General features: G+C 40.5%; 1 protein-coding gene across 1 annotated transcript; it reads right to left on the bottom strand.

Annotated features, from left to right (window-relative positions):
* Nucleotides 1-1,599: 1,599 nt before the first annotated feature.
* LOC119298726 (sucrose-phosphatase 2-like) lies at nucleotides 1,600-6,509 on the bottom strand. The gene is made up of 9 exons (XM_037576015.1): nucleotides 6,286-6,509; nucleotides 4,678-4,746; nucleotides 4,279-4,578; nucleotides 4,080-4,181; nucleotides 3,747-3,941; nucleotides 3,368-3,655; nucleotides 3,010-3,196; nucleotides 2,065-2,111; nucleotides 1,600-1,966 (listed from the first exon to the last, which is right to left on the bottom strand). The coding sequence occupies exons 2-9, from the start codon at nucleotides 4,735-4,737 to the stop codon at nucleotides 1,877-1,879; spliced, it is 1,269 nt and encodes a 422-aa protein (XP_037431912.1). The 5' UTR covers nucleotides 4,738-4,746; nucleotides 6,286-6,509; the 3' UTR covers nucleotides 1,600-1,876.
* Between the last annotated feature and the right edge of the window lie 9,170 nt (nucleotides 6,510-15,679).

Here is a 15,679-nt window from a genome sequence, read left to right on the forward strand (position 1 = left end):
CGGTGACCCATCAGCCGCTAGCCAACGCGGCACCTGGCCACCGCCATGGCTGGAACCAGTGGCGGAGCTTGCAGCAAATTCCTGGACGGACTGGGTAGGCTAAATTGCATGAAATTGCATGAAATTGGTTTTTCCCCGGCCCATGGGCCGGCTATAATAGGAGGATGTGGTGCAAAGCTCCGCCAGTGGCTGGAGCCAAGCACCGGGAGCACCTATAGGCCGCTCGCTGCGGCGAAATGCCGGCGCTTCGCACAATAGCGGCTAGCGTGGGCCGGCCCATTTACAGTGGCACGCGGCGGAACGTTCCCGAGATGAAAATCGCAAAAAAGGAATTAGTGTTCGCGCTGTAACTCGAACACGCGACTTCGCACTAACTGGCCTGCCGTGCAAACCACTGCGATGTAGACATTCTCACGTCAACTAGCAGCGCGACAGTTAAAGACTACAGATAATTTATTGGGTCGAACCGACAACCTCCTACAACTGAATTTTTCAAAATTATGAATATTTTCTTCAAAACAAAAACATTTTCCGAATTTTCGTACAAATTTTGTAAAACAGGAACATTTTGATGATGTGAACAAATTTGAGAAAGGGGAACATTTCTTGAATTTGTGAACAAAAAACAAAAATGTTTATATTTTTAAAACTTCCAGAACATTTTCTGAATTTGTGATTTTTTTTGAAAAACATGAACTATTATTGAATTTGTGAACAAATTTGGAAAGCTGGAATATTTTTTTCAATTCCCAAACATTTTTTGAATCTTGAGAACAAATTTTGAAATGGTGGACAATTTTAAAAAATCCTGAACAAATTTGGAAGCGCGAACAATTTTTTAAAGCATGAACATTTTTGAATCTTGAGAACATATTTCGAAACGGAGAGAAATTTTGAAAAAATCCGAACAAATTTGGAAGTCTGAACAATTTTTTAAAGCACAAACATTTTCTGAATCTTGAAAACATATTTTGAAACGGAGAGAATTTTGAAAAATCCTGAAAATTTTTGGAAGAGCTAACATTTTTTGAATATGTGAAAAAAATATTGAAATTCAGTACATTTTCTGAATTTCAGAACTTTTGTACTTTTTTGTGTAACGAGAACAAATTTTGAATTTTGAGAACATTTCTTGGAAACACGAACAATATTTACTTTTTTGATTTTAAAGGACAAGAAGAAAAAAAAGGAAATAAAAAAGAAAATCATAAACATTTGTAAAACTACGAGCATATTCTTAAAAAGAAAAATAAACTTGAAAAAGAAAATGAAACAAGAAACAAAAAACGAAAAAATGAAAAAGAAACAGAAACGAAAAAAAGAGAAATAAAAAAACAATAGAAAGCCGAAAAAGAACCTGAAAAAATGATACAGGAAAAAAAACCCGGTTCAGGGAACCTTCTGGAAGGTTCCCAAAACCGGTTTGGACGCATTATGTGTGGGCCGGCCCATTTCTCGCTCGCTGCGCTGCCCCTGTGCGATCGCTCGACAGTTTGCCGCAGCGAGCGGCAAATAGGATTTTCCCCAAGTCTGCCGAAGCCAAGCTCCCGTCGTTCATGTCGTCCAGTTGTCGCAGAAATGGATAAAAATGAATGTATATGGAAGAACACTGAATAATGACGAGTAGCACATCGAACTAGTATATACTGGTACTGGGGTCATTTACTTCAGTTTAGCCTCTCATGACAGTAAGCATTAGCCAAAGGCATCAAGAGACCTCCGTAGACATCATTCAGCCCAGTATATGTGTCTGGGAGCACTTATTATTAACATTATGAACAAGTAAAAGAAATTCTCATGCTTTCGCTACGATTTCTTATTTGATCCTCAAGAAGAAGAAAAACTCCTTCCCGTGCGCCGGCGGTGGCGGTCCAGTCTAGAGTTTGGATGACTGCTCAACCCCGGGATATTCTTTACGCCATGTCTTGTGGATGTGTGTTACCACAAAACCCCCAGGGGTTTCAGGCTGAGTGACATCACGAAAACAACCCGTGTTAAAATTTCCAAAATACGAGTGGGTCAGGTCAGGTTTTGGCTCAACACAAGTGATATATATATATATACCTTTACATTCAGTGCAAGGGTTGTAAAACAGCACGCCCACGCATTACCTGAAAATAGCATAGCGGCGCATTAAACATTGAGGTGAGGATGATTCGCTAAAATAAGATTTATATGAAGATAACGCGAGCGTGCTTATATAATAATTGACAGGACGAAAAAACTTTGAAATCCACGTCACACTGTCCCACAGGTTATGCGCTATGCCCTCCATTAGGTAGAAATCAGATAATCATCATGTCCATCAGATAGAATCAACCGGCAAACCCATGCTAAAGTCCCCATACCTCTTTGTTAGGAAGGGAACATGTCAAATCAGGTAGCCAGATCATTTTAACTAGCTTGAAGCACAATTTTCCATTAATCATAGACCAAGATTGATTTTCGACATCCCCAACTGACTCGGGATATAACTATTGATTGCTCAACAACGAATGACCCCCAATCCACGGGTTGTCCTTTTGCAAAGGACTTTGAATCTATGGCCATTATCATCAAGTGGTCATTGATGTTTACATATGTAGTAAAGGGATTATGTTTCAGTCAACTTCTACTATCTAGATCACTTCATACCATAACCAGTAAGTCCATAATATCTGGCCAGAATAGAGTTATACAACAGTCCACACTGTAAATTTAGCATTGTACTTTTCTGTAACGGAATGATGCGGTCATTGTTTCGCAACAGGAAAAAAAAAGGATATGTGCGCAAAGTAATATCAAAACCTACTACCATAGTCCTAAAATTATTACTTGGCCTCCATGTCGAATAAAGGTAAACCATAAATGACACTATCTATAAATAAAACAAGAATTCTGATTGAGCACATACAAACTGGGTAAAAAGATTGCAATCTGAACAAAACGTATTAAATAGCATTTTTTGTTAAAGTTTGAGTTGCTCAGCGCAGTAACTGTATAATACTTTGCAGAATCATAACAACTCACCTTCTGCCTCCCACAAGTCGAATCTCACAAGCCAACTGTCAGGAGCAGTCTGCAAGATAACAAGTCTGTCCACCCATGATCGGTACTTTTTCCCTTGTTTGTCACCATAACATGAAGCCAGCTCATCAATGGACGAATGGATCGAAAGTTCGACCCCAGACGGATGAATAATAACTCCATTTGCATCCTAACACCCACAATAAATAAATAATCTTTAAGTTTGAGAAAATATTAAGGAAAATATGGCATTTTCTCAGAATTAGAAAGCTTGAGAAACTGAGATGGGAGAGGGAGAAATTTAGACAAAAGCTAACCAAACTATTTAAATGTATATGGAAGTGGAAAACCATATACATACTGTGGTGTTTTTGAAGTACTCTATAACAGAATCAGCCTTTGGAACATCAGCTCTACGCCACTTTTCGTACAGAACATAGAACTTCACAACGGCCGCTGTAGGCTTGAAAGGGTCCTCCTTGATGTAAGGAAACTCAACGTCTCTTGGAGAAACATTAGGTCCTAGCTTGAAGTGCCCAATAGCTTGAATAATACCAGCAGCACACCTCTCAGTTGCATGAATTATCTTAGGATTATCCTTCGCATTTTCTGCATGCCACTGGAGTAGTTCCTCTTGGGCATTGCTAACCTAACATTTTAGAACATAGAGTTGCAGTAAACTCACATTCATTCACGCCTGAACTTTTATAGACACATCATGCAAGTTATTGTACACTGACCATGACACCATGTACACCAGGGATACTGAATAATTCTGCATCATTACCAGAGTCACCACAAGCAAGAGTATTGTTGGGTGTTTTTCCGCATGAACCTAACTTCTTGAGCAAATATGCAAGTGCTTGACCCTTTCCAGCCCCTTGAGCTAATATGTCAAGATCCTGGCCACCACTGTAGATTATTTTCGCATCTACCTGTTTACAGTAAATATAGTAGTTAACCACACAAATTCCAAAAAACCATGTTTCTTAAAGAATATATTGCGAAAAACTAACACCTAACAACATCAGTAAACATGCTGCCTCTTAAAAAAAGTAAGCATGTTGCCTCACCCCACGTTTCTCAAACTTCTCGGAGAGAGACTTGATCACTCCCTGAGCGTTCTTCTTGTCAACCAAAAAGCTGACCTTATGTGGACGCTGTTCTGTCTCTACCTGCATTTATGCAAGTGAATGACAATAAAGTGTTATTTGTATAGAGATCAAAATGATTATTAATTAGGGGAAGTAGCTGTTTAGCAATCGAACATGCCTGAAGCTTCAGCTCAGAAAACTTAGCTGTCTCCTCAAGAACAATATTCCTGTCCCACTTATTGTTCAGATATTCCTCCCAGCCATGATCAGGGACCATGGCTTCACCATAAGTTATCTCAGAGCCCACAGACAAAATAGTGATGTCTGGAGTTAGCATAGGCTTCTCTTTCCTCAATTCCTTATACAGAGTAGGTGATCTTCCTGTTGAAAAGACAAGAAGAGAATCCTGACAGTAAACAGACTCCCAAAGGGCCCCAAACCTAAGCAAAGACAAGTTTTCTTCGTCATGATGATCAACCTGAAAGTTTGAAACCCAAGAAACTTCAAATTAGTTGGTCATACAAAAAAGTTACAATTATCTCTGGACAAAATCCAAGCTGCGAGTTTAGACAAACACCATTGTGTGATCGAGATCTGAAACAATCATAAGACGCGCAGAGCCCTTGAGCTTATCCATTTTAGCAACCTGCAAAGATGGCTGTCCTTCTGTGAGGAATCAAGACTCGAAGGGAAGATCTTGGGTGCATAAAACATCAAGAAAAGTTCTATTCGTGCCATTGACATCATTAACTACGAACCCAGACTTTCACAGGCAGTCGAAGCAGCAAGTAAAAGAGTAGTTCTTATATACTCATCCTAATGTTTCCACTGCTGGTTTGCTGCATGCTATGAACTGTCTCAAGATTTAAGAATATAAACTATCACACCCAACTCAGATCATGGACGCACTCAAATGTGAAATAGAAACACATTGTCCGGTTTTAAGAGAACATTTACAATCAAATTCTCATACAATCAGTGCTAACATAGAAGTGTGATTCAATTGTGTTTTGATACTGCTAGGATGCTACAGGCCAGGTAGTTAGCATCGCTGGCTCTAGAATCTGGACGAGCAACACACCCTACCAGAATGTTAAGAACAATCCAAGCAGGTTAGTGTTCGTCACCAGCGATAGAAAGCAAACCAAGCCCGGATTGATCCCCACTCCACGTCAGTCTAGGCGAACGGCACAGGAGGACGGCAGCTATGGGAGGGTCCCCTTCGAGGTGGCGTGCGAGATCCGGAGGCATGTTTGTCGTAGATTGTGTTCAATCGACGAAGTTGTCGCCAGGGGAAGAGGAAGGGTTGTGGTGCGTGGGAGGAGAGACGGGTGGCGAGTGGTTGTTTCAGGAGAGATGGACGAGCGCCTTTCTTCCTCACGAACTTCGTTGGTGGTGAGGCCCCCGCGCCTTGGCTGCAACCGTTCCCTTGTATCGACACATCGACGGGTACCACAAGATACCATATCTCAGCATCTCCGGCCCATCCAATGGCATATCCATCTGTTTTTCGAAATGATTATTAAAGGTTAAGAACATAGTTTTTTTACTACTTTGAAAATAAAAACCGGTGTTTTGACTAAAGACAGCTCAGCAAAGAAATGATGGAGATCATATCTAGCCAGGGGATAATTGGAAAAGAGACGATTAAGGTTCTCATTAACTGCCACAAAACCCGCAATGCTTTATTTCCACCATTTCTTTGCACCCCGAGCCTGTCACCAAGTTTGGAGGGTGGCTCCGGGGGGTGCCGGGCATATTTTGGCTCGGCCCAGACACTTGGGAGTTGCCCGGTGCGGCCGTTTTTCAGTTTGGACCCCCATTGGGCCTTTGGGGGTTCGTTCGGGGTGAAGATGCTCTAATCATCCTTTTCCTCCTTTTATTTTTACTCATGCTCTTGACCATGCACAATGCCTCGTATTCTAGCTATCAAAATGAAAATATAGCTAGCACCAACAAACATATTGCTAACCCACTGAATACTACATATTGGGCAAGAACAGACAGCAACAAAATCAAACAGATCGCAACAGAACCATATGTATACCAAGTAATGAAAGATCATCCTATTTTGAATCATCTCCTCTCAAGATCGGAATCCACCCAAATCTCAATCTGCTGCTGGCCAAGATCGGGTCGAGATTCGCGGTACGCGAGGGAGGAGTTGAGGCGGGCGGATTCATACCTTGACGGAGCCCGAGGGCCTGGCGCCGCACGGCCGATCTGCCGCTGGTCCCCGCCGCCGCGCCGCGCGAACCGCCGGTATCCACCGCTGCTTGGTGAGAGCGCCGACCCGCTGCTCCACCGCCGCCACAGAGAGGAAGAAAGGAAGAGGCGAGGAGGGATGGGGTTCGTGCGGTTGGCGGTGAAATAGGGGAGATCGATCGTGGGGGGGTGAGCCAGCCCGTGAGGAGAGGTGAACCACTGCCCACTTCCGGATCGGAAAACGCTCTCCGTCACCCGACCCATCTCTCGTCTCTCCCTTCTGTCCACCGCCCCCAACCGCGCGTCCCGGCTTTTACATCAGAGCGATATACACAACCTTTTATTATATAGTTTTATTTAAAGGTATATAAAAGTATGAAAAATAATTCGAAATTACAATGGCTAAAGTGGCTATATGAATCGGTCACCGGAAAAATGCTAGAATGACAAGGCTAAACATAGTGTAATCTTCTACTCCCTCCGTTCCTAAATACTTGTCTTTCTAGGCATTTCAACAAGTGACTACATACGGAGCAAAATGAGTAAATCTACACTCTAAAATATGTCTACATACATCCGTATGTAATAGTCATTTGAAATGTCTACAAAGACAAATATTTAGGAACAGAGGGAGTAGCATGTTGTCAGTCACCCCGGTTGAATATAGGCCGAACGATCAGACCCTCATCAGCCGAGTATATCCGGAATTCATAAGAACCCGCTGGCCGGGTTGTAGGAGAAAGGACCACATGATGATCCAGTAGGTAGCACGGCGAACAACCAGTGGCGGAGACAGGGGGTGCCAGTAGGGGCCCAGGCCCCCCTAACATCCAAGATTTATTGATAATTTGCTTATGAACAGTGTAAAATTAGTCATTAGTTGCTGCTAAATGCCTCTCTTCCAATGGTTTGGCCCTCCCCAATCTGATTCACCGTCACTTGGCCCCCTCGATCGATTTTTTTCTGGCTCCGCCACTGTGAACAATCTATAAAAAATAAGTACCCAAACCTTGCTGAACACCACATCATTTCGGCAATTTCATATAGCCCAAATAAATGGAGACACGTCAATGCAAACATGCACTTTAGTTTTCTTGTTTTCCCCGAAAAGTCATGTTCCAAACATATGAGCAATAGTGGTAGGAGGTGGAGTATTAAAACAATACACAAGCCGCCAAATGTTACGAACAAAGAAACAAGAGATAAACAAATGCTCTAAAGTTTCATACAAAAGGCACATCTTATACAGCCGTTCCAGTGTCTCCTGGCTAGATTATCTTTTGTGAGAATAACTTCCCGATTGACAAAACACACGAAGATTTTAATCTTTAACGAAACTTTTAGTTTTCACAAATACTTTAGTAGCAAAGGTGTATGCTCATTCATATAATCAATACACATAGACTTAACTGAAATTGCTCCAGATGGAGTCAACTGCCACCTGAACGTATCATCATCAATAGATAAAGATATATCACTAAGTCTTTCCACTAAATTCAGCCAGGCGGTCCATTTTACCGCATGTTAAAGACCTTTTAGACAAACTCAATATTTATCAGTGGAGCATTAGTTAAAACGCCAGCCACTAAGACATGCTTATTACACGCAATGCTAAAGAGAGTGGGGTTCAACGCAATGCTAAAGAGAGAGGGGTATTGAACCGATAATGGCCTATCCCCAAGCCAAATGTCGTGCCAAAAGTGGGGGCCTAACCATTCCCCACAACAAAAGGAATTACATGAGAAGAAGTCCTTCTGAACCGCAAGTAATCCTCTCCAAAATGGAGAGTCGGATGGTTTTGGAGTAACTTGAGCCAATGTTTTACCACAAAAGTATTTATTGCATAAGAGTTCCTGCCAAATGCCCGCCTCATGTAATAGTTTGAATAGCCATTTACTTAACAAACATCTATTTCTAATTTCAAGTAACTCAATACCCCAGCCCCCTTGGTCTTTAGGACGGCAGACGATATTCCACTTTGTTAAGCCATTCTTTCTCTTATGTTGATCACTTTGCTAGGAAACCTGACCGCGAAAGTAATCAAGTTTTTTTCAAACCCCAACTAGTATTTCAAAAAAGGAGAGAATGAACATGGGTAGTTTAGTGAGAACAAAATTTATCAAGACAAGATGATCCCCGTATGGGGGCATCTCTTCCCACCCATGAAGCAGGTATTTCTCGAAAGGGTCCTCAATTGGTTTCCATTCTTTATTTAGCAACTTTCTATAATGAATAGGAATTACCAAATATTTAAATGTCAAAGTAACTGCCTCACAACCAAAAATGTGCCAATACTCATTTTACATCTCAATAGCTTCGCCAAAGCAATATATTTCACTTTCATGAAAGTTAATCTTAAGTGTCGACCGTTGTTCAAATATAGACAAAATAAGCTTCATATTAACAACTTTGTCAAGGTCATGCTCAAGAAAAAAAATATCATCAACGTATTGGAGAATCGATACCCCTCCATCAACTAGATGAGGTATAAGACCTCCTACCTGGCCATCTTTCTTTGCTCTTACAATAAGGACATCCAACATATCGGCAACAATATTAAAAAGAACTGGAGACAGCTGGCCACCTTGTCTCAGCCCTTTTAGCGTTTAAAAGTAATGACCAATTTCATCATTCAGACCAATCCCAACACTACCTCCTTGCACAAATCTAGCAACATCTTTTAGGGTCAAAACCCTTCATACATAGAGCTTGTTGCAAAAAGGACCATTTAACCGTATCATATGCCTTTTCAAAACCAATTTGAAAAGCACTCCATTGACACGTCTCCAACACATCTATAATTTATGAAGTATCCATGCCATGTTTACAACATTTTTATATGGTTTTGGCGCACTTTTATACGATTTTTATGGAACTAACCTATTAACCTAGTGCCTAGTGTGAGTTGTTGTTTTCTGCATGTTTTTGGTTTTTCAGGAAATCCGTACCAAACAAGGTCCAAATACCAAGAAAAATTACGATGATTTTTTTTGAACATAAGAGACTCCCGAAGCTTCGAGGAAGGACCAGAAGACCCACGAGGGAGTCACGAGCTCACTGATGTCTACTACGTAACTTTATTCTTATAAACTCGTGTTGGGCCTCCAAGCGTAGAGTTTTGTAGGACAGTAGCAATTTTCTCTCAAGTGGATGACCTAAGATTTATCAATCCGTGAGAGGCATAGGATGAAGATAGTCTCTCTCAAACAACCCTGCAACCAAATAGCAAAGAGTCTCTTATGTCCCCAACACACCAAATACAATGGTAAATTGTATAGGTGCATTAGTTCGACGAACAGATGGTCATACAAGTGTAGTAATGATAGTAGACGTTGATTTTTGTAATAAGAAAAATAAAAAAAACAGCAAGGTAACAACAAAAGTGAGCACAAATGATATTGCAATGCTTCAAAATAAGGCCTAGGGTTCATATTTTCACTAGTGCAATCTCTCAACAATGCTAACATAATTGTATCATATAACAATTCCTCAACGTGCGATAATGAATCACTCCAAAGTTCTTATCTAGCGGAGAACCTAAGATGAAATTGTTTGTAGGGTACAAAACCACCTCAAAGTTATCCTTTCCAATCAATCTATCGAGCTATTCCTATAAGAGTCACAAACAGCCCAAGAGTTCGTACTAAAATAACACTGCTGACCCAAAAGTATAGGCGATCTATCATATCCTTTCGATAAGTAAGAGTGTCGAACCCAACGAGGAGCAGAAGGAAATGATAAGCGGTTTTCAGCAAGGTATTCTCTGCAAGTACTGAAATAAGTGGTAACAGATAGTTTTGTGATAGGATAAGTTGTAACGAGCAACAAGTAACAAAAGTAAATAAAGTGCAGCAAGGTGGCCCAATCCTTTTGTAGCAAAGGACAAGCCAGAACAAACTCTTATAATAGGAAAAGCGCTCCCGAGGACACATGGGAATACCGTCAAGCTAGTTTTCATCACGTTCATATGATTCGCGTTCGATAGTTTGATAATTTGATATGTGGGTGGACCGGTGCTTGGGTGCTGTTCTTACTTGAACAATCATCCCACTTATGATTAACCTCTATTGCAAGCATCCGCAACTACAACAAAAGTATTAAGGTAAACCTAACCATAGCATGAAACATATGGATCCAAATCAGCCCCTTACGAAGCAACGCATAAACTAGGGTTTAAGCTTCTGTCACTCTAGCAACCCATCATCTACTTATTACTTCCCAATGCCTTCCTCTAGGCCCAAATAATGGTGAAGTGTTATGTAGTCGACGTTCACATAACACCACTAGAGGCTAGACAACATACATCTTATCAAAATATCAAACGAATACCAAATTCACATGACTACTCATAGCAAGACTTCTCCCTTGTCCTCAGGAACGAACGTAATTACTCACAAAGCATATTCATGTTCATAATCAGAGGGGTAATAATATGCATATAGGATCTGAACATATGATCTTCCACCAATTAAACCAACTAGCATCAACTACAAGGAGTAATCAACACTACTAGCAACCTACTAGCACCAATCCTGGATTTTGAGACAAGAATTGGATGCAAGAGATGAACTAGGGTTTGGAGATGAGATGGTGCTGGTGAAGATGTTGATGGAGATTTCCCTCTCCCGAAGAGAGGAGCGTTGGTGATGACGATGGTGATGATTTCCCCCTCCCGGAGGGAAGTATCCCTGGCAGAACAGCTCTGCCGGAGCTCTAGATTGGATCCGCCAAGGTTCCGCCTCGTGGTGGCGGAGTCTCGTCCCGAAAAGTTCCCCCTTATTTTTTTCTCATCGAAAGACTTCATATAGGAGAAGATGGGCGTCGGAGAGCCACCAGGGGGCCCACGAGGTAGGGGGCGCGCCCTAGGGGGGGCGCCCCCACCCTCGTGAGCAGGGTGTGGGCCCCCTGGCCTTCATCTTTGGTGAAGATTTTTCTTTATTTATTTAAGACGTTCCGTGGAGTTTCAGGACTTTTGGAGTTGCGCATAATAGGTCTATAATATTTGCTCCTTTTCCAGCCCAGAATTCCAGCTGCCGGCATTCTCCCTCCTTATGTAAACCTTATAAAATAAGAGAGAATAGCCATAAGTATTGTGATATAAAGTGAAATAACAGTCCATAATGCAATAAATATCGATATAAAAGCATGATACAAAATGGACGTATCAACTCCCCCAAGCTTAGACCTCGCTTGTCCTCAAGCGAAAAGCCGATAACAATAATTATTTCCTCATGTTTAGAGGTAGAGGCATCGATAAAAATAAAATACGGACATGAAGGCATCACGATTATTCTCATAACATCAACATATATAGATTTTGTCATATGATTACTTATGTTCAAGTGATGATCTATTCACAATGCAAAAGTATAAATCATAAACCTTATTGGGCTCCGACAAACTATAATCTCAGTCATTGAAGCAATTGCAATTTATCATAACATCGGAAAGAGTCTATGTCAGAGCTAAAAAGCAAGTCCACATACTCAACTATCATTTAGTCCTCCATAATTGCTAACACTCACGCGATACTTGTGGTTACGGAGTTTTAATCGGACACAGAGAAAGATAGGGGCTTGTAGTTTTGCCCCACAACCTTTTACCTCAAGGGTAATGTCAACAATAATGGTTCATGCTCCCCTACATCCAATTAGATATATATATATATATCATGTTCTTTCCAACATGCTGAGCTTGTCAAAGGATAGAATGAAAAAGAAAAGGTGAAGATCACTATGACTCTTGCATAAGGTAGAATATAATAATAAAGGATAGGCCCTTCGCATAGGGAAGCGGAGGTTGCCATGCGCTTTTATGGTTGGATGCATAAAATCTCAATGCGGAAGAACGTCACTTTATATTGCCCCTTGTGATATGAACCTTTATTATGCAGTCCGTCGCTTTTATTACTTCCACACACAAGATCGTATAAAGCTTATTTCTCCCACACCAATCAATCATAAATATTTAGAGCAATTTTTATTGCTTTGCACCGATGACAACTTACTTGAGGGATCTTACTCAATCCATAGGTAGATATGGTGGACTCTCATGGCAAAACTGGTTTAAGGGTATTTGGAAGAACAAGTAGTATTTCTACTTGGTGCTGAGAATTTGGCTAGCATGAGGGGGGAAAGGCAAGCTCAACAAGTTAGAGGATCCATGACAACATACTTTATCTCAGATATAAGAAAGACATAACTCATTACGTTGTCTTCCTTGTCCAACATCAACTCTTTGGCATGTCATATTTTAATGAGTGCTCCCAATCATAAAAGATGTCAATGATAATATATCTATATGTGAAAACCTCTCTTTCCTTATTACTTCCTATTAATTGCAACAATGACCAAAGCTATGTCTGCCAACTCCCAACAACTTTTAATCATCATACTCTTTCTATGTGAAGTCATTACTCTCAATAAGATGAATATGAACTTTTTGTTTCTTTTTATTCTTTTTCTCTTTTCTTTTATTCACCCAAGATCGTGGCAAAATAATCAAGCCCTTGACTCAACACTAATCTTTATTATATATAACTCACGGACTCGATTACATAGAGAGATCATAAAGCAAAACTCAAAACTAGATCATGCCATAAACTTTATTCTACTAGATCAAGATACTACTAATAGGATCGAACTAAGAAAAAATGGTAAAGATAGGAGTTGTGATTGTGATACGATACCGGGGCACCTCCCCCAAGCTTGGCAGTTGCCAAGGGGACTGCCCATACCCACGTGATTATGTCTCCTTCTTTGTTGGTGAAGAAGATGGTGGTGATGCAGGCTTAGTTGATGGCTTAGGCTTCTCCCTTAATTTGCGCTTGAGGATGGCATTTTGATCCCTCAGATCATCAATTTCCCACTCCAGGGTTAATATCTTTTTGCATAGATCCTGCTTATTTTCCTGCAAGAGACGAAAAGGGATAAACTCGAACTTGGGTTTCTTTACCCTATCAGGGAGACTTGACTTTTTGAACTCCACGTGCATGTCCCCAGGTTGAGGTAATGGTGCTTCATGTTCATCTGAGCTCGTCTCCTCCTTCCCCTTGGGTTCATAGTCCTCTTCTTCCTCCGTGGTCCATCCATCATGTTCCACATCTCCATAGAGCTTTGGATTTGCTAAGTAGTCATCCACATAGCTTTCTCCTTCCGAATCCTAGGAAGACATGTTGATTTAATCTGCAACGGGACAGCTCGAAACGAGAACAGAGCATAATTGCGTGGTACGGGAGTCAAAACCTTCGGGAGAATATATAATGAATTTTTACTGACCAAAATACGTAATGTGCAAGAAAACGGAGTCCGGAAGGCACAAGAGGTGCTCATGAGGTAGGGGGGCGCGCCCAGGGGGGTAGGGCGCGCCCACCACCCTTGTGGGGCCCTCGTGTCCTTCCCGGACTGCTACTTATTTTTCTATTTTTCTAAATATTCCAAAATGGAGAAATATTACCTTGAAAGTTGTTTTGGAGTCGGTTTACTTATCATACCACATACCTATTCCTTTTCGGAGTCTGAAACGTTCCGGAAAGTGTCTCTTATGTATTTCCTCCGGGGTTATGGTTTCAACATTTATGGGATTACCTGAGATATAATGTTTGATTCTTTGACCGTTTACCACCTTCGGATTTGTGCCCTCGAAGTTGTTGATTTTTATGGCAGCGGAACGATAGACCTCTTCGATAACATAGGGGCCTTCCCATTTAGAGAGAAGTTTTCCTGCAAAAAATCTTAAACGAGAGTTGTATAGCAATACATAATCACCTACATTAAACTCATGCTTTTGTATCCTTTTGTCATGCCATCTTTTAACTTTTTCTTTAAACAACTTGGCATTTTCATATGCTTGGGTTCTCCATTCATCAAGTGAGCTAATATCAAATAACCTCTTTTCACCGGCAAGTTTAAAATCATAGTTGAGCTCTTTAATAGCCCAATATGCCTTATGTTCTAGTTCGAGAGGTAAGTGACAGGCTTTTCCATAGACCATTTTATATGGAGACATACCCATAGGATTTTTGTATCCAGTTCTATAAGCCCACAATGCATCATCAAGTTTCTTAGACCAATTCTTTCTAGACCTATTAACAGTCTTTTGCAAAATTAATTTGAGCTCTCTGTTGCTCAACTCTACTTGACCACTAGACTGAGGGTGATAAGGAGATGCAATTCTATGATTAACATCATATTTAGCAAGCATTTTATGGAAAGCACCATGAATAAAGTGTGAACCACCATCAGTCATTAAGTATCTAGGGACTCCAAACCTCGGAAAATAACTTCTTTAAGCATTCTAATAGAAGTGTTATGATCAGCACTACTAGTTGGAACAGCTTCTACCCACTCAGTAACGTAATCAACAACAACTAGAATATGTGTGTATCCATTAGAGGTAGGAAAAGGTCCCATATAATCGAAGCCCCAAACATCAAACGGTTCAATAACTAGAGAATAATTCATAGGCATTTCTTGATGTCTACTACTATTACCAATTCTTTGACATTCATCACAAGACAAGACAAACTTACGGGCATTCTTGAAGAGAGTAGGCCAATAAAAACCAGATTGCAATACCTTATGTGCAGTTCTATCTCCAGCGTGGTGTCCTCCATAAGACTCAGAATGACACTTGCGTAGGATATGTTCCTGTTCATGCTCAGGTACACAACGTCTAATAACACCATCTACTCCTTCTTTATAAATATGTGGGTCATCCCAAAAGTAATGTCTCAAATCATATAAGAACTTTTTCTTTTGTTGGTATGTGAAGCTAGGTGGTATAAATTTAGCAACAATATAATTAGCATAATCAGCATACCATGGATTACTATGAGAAGTACTTATAACATTTAATTGTTCATCAGGAAAGCTATCATTAATAGGTAGTGGGTCATTAAGAATATTTTCTAACCTAGACAAGTTGTCTGCAACGGGGTTCTCAGCTCCCTTTCTATCAACAATATGCAAATCAAATTCTTGTAGAAAGAGAACCCATCTAATAAGTCTAGGTTTAGCATCTCTCTTTTCCATAAGGTATTTGATAGCAGCATGATCAGTTTGAATAGTTACTTTAGAATCAACAATATAAGATCTAAACTTATCACAAGCAAATACAACTGCTAAAAGCTCTTTTTCAGTAGTAGCATAATTACTTTGAGCATTGTCTAGAGTCTTACTAGCATAATGAATAACATTTAATTTCTTATCAACTTTTTGCCCTAGAACAACACCTACAGCATAATCACTAGCATCACACATAATTTCAAAGGGTAGATTCCAATCAGGTGGCTGAACAACAGGTGCAGTGACTAATGCTTTCTTAAGTATTTCAAATGCTTCTACACAATCATCATCAAAGACAAATGGTATATC

The sequence above is a fragment of the Triticum dicoccoides genome, chromosome 5A (genome assembly GCF_002162155.2).
Source record: "Triticum dicoccoides isolate Atlit2015 ecotype Zavitan chromosome 5A, WEW_v2.0, whole genome shotgun sequence".
Classification (NCBI taxonomy): Eukaryota; Viridiplantae; Streptophyta; class Magnoliopsida; order Poales; family Poaceae; genus Triticum; species Triticum dicoccoides.